The 4375-nt window shown below is 24.6% G+C and overlaps 1 protein-coding gene across 1 annotated transcript; it reads left to right on the top strand.

Moving 5' to 3' along the window:
* Nucleotides 1-91: 91 nt before the first annotated feature.
* LOC100815647 (S-adenosyl-L-methionine:benzoic acid/salicylic acid carboxyl methyltransferase 3) lies at nt 92-4332 on the top strand. Its single transcript, XM_041016216.1, has 4 exons — nt 92-230; nt 452-865; nt 1190-1444; nt 3737-4332. The coding sequence occupies exons 1-4, from the start codon at nt 156-158 to the stop codon at nt 4112-4114; spliced, it is 1122 nt and encodes a 373-aa protein (XP_040872150.1). The 5' UTR covers nt 92-155; the 3' UTR covers nt 4115-4332.
* The last annotated feature ends 43 nt before the right edge of the window (nt 4333-4375 follow it).

Raw genomic sequence — 4375 nt, 5'->3', positions numbered from 1 at the left:
TCTTGTTTTTTCAAGAAAAAAAATATTTATACGTATCCGTATTTCTATATATATATATATAGGAGTGTCATATGTGTTTGATTGCATTGATCAATAGAAGCATAAAAAATCAACTACCTTAGAAAAGGAGTGAAAGGAAGAAAAGAGAAACAAGAATGGAAGTGACACAAGTACTGCACATGAATGGAGGCTCGGGAGAAACAAGCTATGCAAACAATTCCTTAGTTCAGGTATAAATGCATGTTTAATAACAAGTAAAATCTCATCATCTTCTACTTTTTTTTTCTCCATTGCATTCATTAATTGGCAATTAATTTTATGTTCATATATATGTTTAGACAAATTAATTTTTGCTAGCTAGGTTAAGAAACTTTGATAGTAATAGCAAAGAGCTATGCAGAAAGTTTGATATTTATTGGTTGGAACTGATCTGAATGAATGAATATTGCAGCAAAAGGTGATTTGTTTGACAAAGGGTATGAGAGAGGAAGCCATAAGCAGCCTCTACCGCAGCATGCTCCCAAGAAGCCTTGCAGTTGCGGACTTGGGTTGCTCTTCTGGACCAAACACTTTCTTCGTGATATCTGAAGCTATAAAATCGGTGGAGAAGCTTTGTCGAGAACTGAATCATCAGTCACCAGAATACCAGATCTACATGAACGATCTTCCCGGGAATGATTTCAACAACATCTTCAAGTCCCTTGACAGCTTCAAAGAGAAACTGTGTAATGAAATAATAGAAGCTGGGCATGGAATTGGTTCATGTTTTTTCAATGGGGTTCCAGGTTCTTTTTATGGCAGGATCTTTCCAACCAAAAGTCTGCATTTTGTTCATTCCTCGTACAGCCTTATGTGGCTATCCAAGGTATACTATAATTTCTCTGTTAATTTTTTTTTGTAGACCACACATAATATTCATTTGACTGTAATAATTTCACGTTAATTAATCTATGTGTTCAGTGAATATTATGTTAACTATACAATAGCACCAGATTATTATTACAAGTCCTATAGGAGTGACAAAGTATTATATTTTCCTCACAATAAAATCAATTTTTTGTGTAAAAAATTGAAATAAATTAAATAAACTTTCTATAGATATCCTGCGCAACACACCTTTCTATAGGAGTGACAAACTTATTACAGATGCAAGATTAAAATAATTATGTGTTTATTGATTATTAATTAGGTTCCTGATGGTGTAGAGAACAATAAGGGCAACATTTACATGGCCAGCACAAGTTCCTTAAATGTCCTTAAGGCTTATTACGAGCAATATCAAAAGGATTTCTCGTTGTTTTTGAAGTGTCGAGCGGAAGAAATCGTGGAAGGGGGTCGTATGGTTCTGACATTTTTGGGAAGAAGAAGCGACGATCGATCTAGCAAAGAGTGTTGCTATATATGGGAACTTTTGGCTATGGCTCTTAATGATATGGTCTCGAAGGTACTTATGAAAAAATGGTTAATGAAGAATAGTTTGAAAATAATTTTAATATTTTATTAAATAAGATAAAATTGGTTAAAATTTATTTATATTTAAAATTAAGATAAAAATAAATCTTTTTGTTGATCGAATGAAGTATAATCACAACAATCATGTGTTATATAACTTTAAAAAGATCCTAATTTAAATTTATATTTTTAAATACAACTAGTACTATCTTAATTTGTACATTGTACATAATAAATATTTGTTTTTATATAATTAAAATTAATAATAAATAAATATTTTAAATATATAAGTATATTAAAATTAAAATTTATGATAAATATTTTAAATGTTTAAATATCTTTTAGTCATTGTAATTTAGTATTTTTTTGTTTTTCATTCTCATAAAATTATTTATTTTAATTTTTAATCCTTATAAATTATGTTTATTTTAATTTGTGTCCTTATAAAAATTTATATAACACTTATTTCATTGTTCTTTAAGGACTAAAACAAACATAATTTATATGAACTAAAAATAAAAAAATATTAAATTATAAAAACTAAAAATATATTTATGAGCAAATTATACTTATCTTTCCAATGTTTTTGACTTATTATACACATATTTCTCATTAATTAAAATTTATTTATATTTAAAATCAAGATGCAAACAATTTTATTTTACATTCCAGATCGAAGGTTGTATGACCACACCAATCATTTGTTGTATAGCTTTAAAAAATCCTAATTTTAAGTTACCTTTTTAAATATAATTAGTACTATTTTAATTTGTATATTCTACATAATAAATATTTGTTTATATAATTAAAATTTATGATAAATAAATATTTTAAATATCTAAGTATATTAAAATTAAATTAAAATTTTTAAAAATATTTTAATATATAAATTATATTTTAGCTTTATAACAATAATTTCAATTGTGATATTTAATTATTTTTAAATTAAAACGAATGAGCGGTTAAGAAATTAAATATTCAAATAAAGATAAAAGACTTGTAATTTAAGATGACTAAGAAATTTTTTTTTAATTACTACAATAGTGAGCAAAAGCAACTCTCACATATAAAAAGTAGCCCATTACTACAATAGTGTGAATTATATATTATCTAATCATATATTGTAATGTGACTTACATCGTATATTATTTAGTCAAATTCAATAAAATATTATCTAATTAATTTTAAATTAATAAATTGTAATTAAATATTATCTAATAAAATGATATGATCTAATTATATATAATAAATTGATCTTGTATTTATCTTTTATCCAACTTTAGAATAAATATATCTTTTACCAATAACTGGATGTAATAAAATTTTGAAATATGCATATTTTATCTTTATCTTGATTTTTTTTATTGTAAATAAGTTAAAAAAATATTATGCATTTGATAGAAAAAATTATAAATGATATTTTTTTTTCTATTTTTAGTTCATAAAAATCATTTAAATATAATTCAGACAATTATAACAAGTATATGTTATGCTTAAAATTTGAACAAATTAATTATTATCACACATGTATATGTTTTAATCAAGGTAATTACAAGTATTTTAAATTTTTATTATAATAAAAGAAAACAAATATGAGAAATAAATTTTATGTAATTTATTTAAATGTATTTACGTACAAAATTTAACATTATAACAATTAATTTAATTTATGATATTATTTCTTATGTAATATTTTTGTAATAAAATATATTTAATAAATTAATATTAAAATATTTAGTATCATATTAAATCTAATTACATTACAATTAGGTAAAAAGATTAATTATATTTTTAATTACATATTAATTATATTAAATATAATTAAATTAATTTTTTATTAGATATACTTGTTTTAATCTTGATAAAAGATATAATTGTTTTAATATTAAAGAAAATATATTTATGAGATCAATTTATTAGATATGATTAGATTATATTTTTTTATTAGATAAATTTAATATTTATAAGATAATATTTATTAAATTTGATTAAATGAATTGTCTGATATGATAATATAAGTTATCTAATATTCTATGATTGGATAATATATATGTTATAGTATGAATTATTTTTAATTCACACCAAAGAAACAGTTGAGAAAAAAAAAATCTTGAGAATATCAAATTAAAGAGAAAAAATATTGAAAAATATATTGTTTGAAAGAAAAAAAAAATCTTTTTGAACTATAAATAATACTAATTTATAGAAAGTAGAATTCTTCGTTGAGACTTATGGTTAAATTTTCCCAAAGAGAAATACCTGAAACTTTTTCCTGGTCCTATAGGGAATCATAAAAGAAGAGCAAATGGATACTTTCAACATCCCTCAATACACGCCATCCCCATCTGAAGTGAAATTTGAGGTTCAAAAGGAAGGTTCATTTAGCATTACTAGTCTGGAGGTAACGGTAGTACCTTGGAATGCCTACGATAACGGGAATGCTTTTGATTCTGAATGTGGTTTGTCTAAATCACTCAGTAATGGAGGGTACAACGTTACAAAGTGCATGAGGGCCGTAGCAGAACCTTTGTTGGTTAGTCACTTTGGAGAAGCAATCATTGAAGAGGTTTTTAGCCGGTATCAACAAATCTTAACTGAACGAATGTCTAAGGAGAAAACCGAATTTGTTAACGTGACCATATCAATGATTAGAAGAGCATGAATAAGAAGTTGCATATGTTTGCATATTTATGTGGTTTCTCATTAAAGCCTACCCCAAAAAACTTTCTTCATCGTGGTTGTTGTGTGTTTAATTGTAGGAAGTATTCGTGTGTGGTATCTCCTGTAACAAAACTAAAAGTATTCATGCATGTGTGGTTTCTCATTAAAACTGGGAAGTATTCTGTTACTATAAACTAATATCTATTGATTATGTTGTACCTCTGGCTTGTGATTATTAATTAGTGATTTATGGATATTATGA

Source organism: Glycine max, chromosome 1 (assembly GCF_000004515.6).
Source record: "Glycine max cultivar Williams 82 chromosome 1, Glycine_max_v4.0, whole genome shotgun sequence".
NCBI lineage: Eukaryota > Viridiplantae > Streptophyta > Magnoliopsida > Fabales > Fabaceae > Glycine > Glycine max.
Note: the sequence above shows the minus strand (reverse complement) of the source record. Positions and strands in the feature narration are given on the sequence as shown.

Excerpts from the sequence above, each read along its gene's own strand:
- LOC100815647 (XM_041016216.1), top strand. The coding sequence starts at position 156 with ATGGAAGTGACACAAGTACTGCACATGAATGGAGGCTCGGGAGAAACA. Across the intron at positions 231-451 it reads CAAACAATTCCTTAGTTCAG|CAAAAGGTGATTTGTTTGAC; the intron begins GTATAAATGCAT and ends TGAATATTGCAG. Across the intron at positions 1,445-3,736 it reads TTAATGATATGGTCTCGAAG|GGAATCATAAAAGAAGAGCA; the intron begins GTACTTATGAAA and ends CTGGTCCTATAG.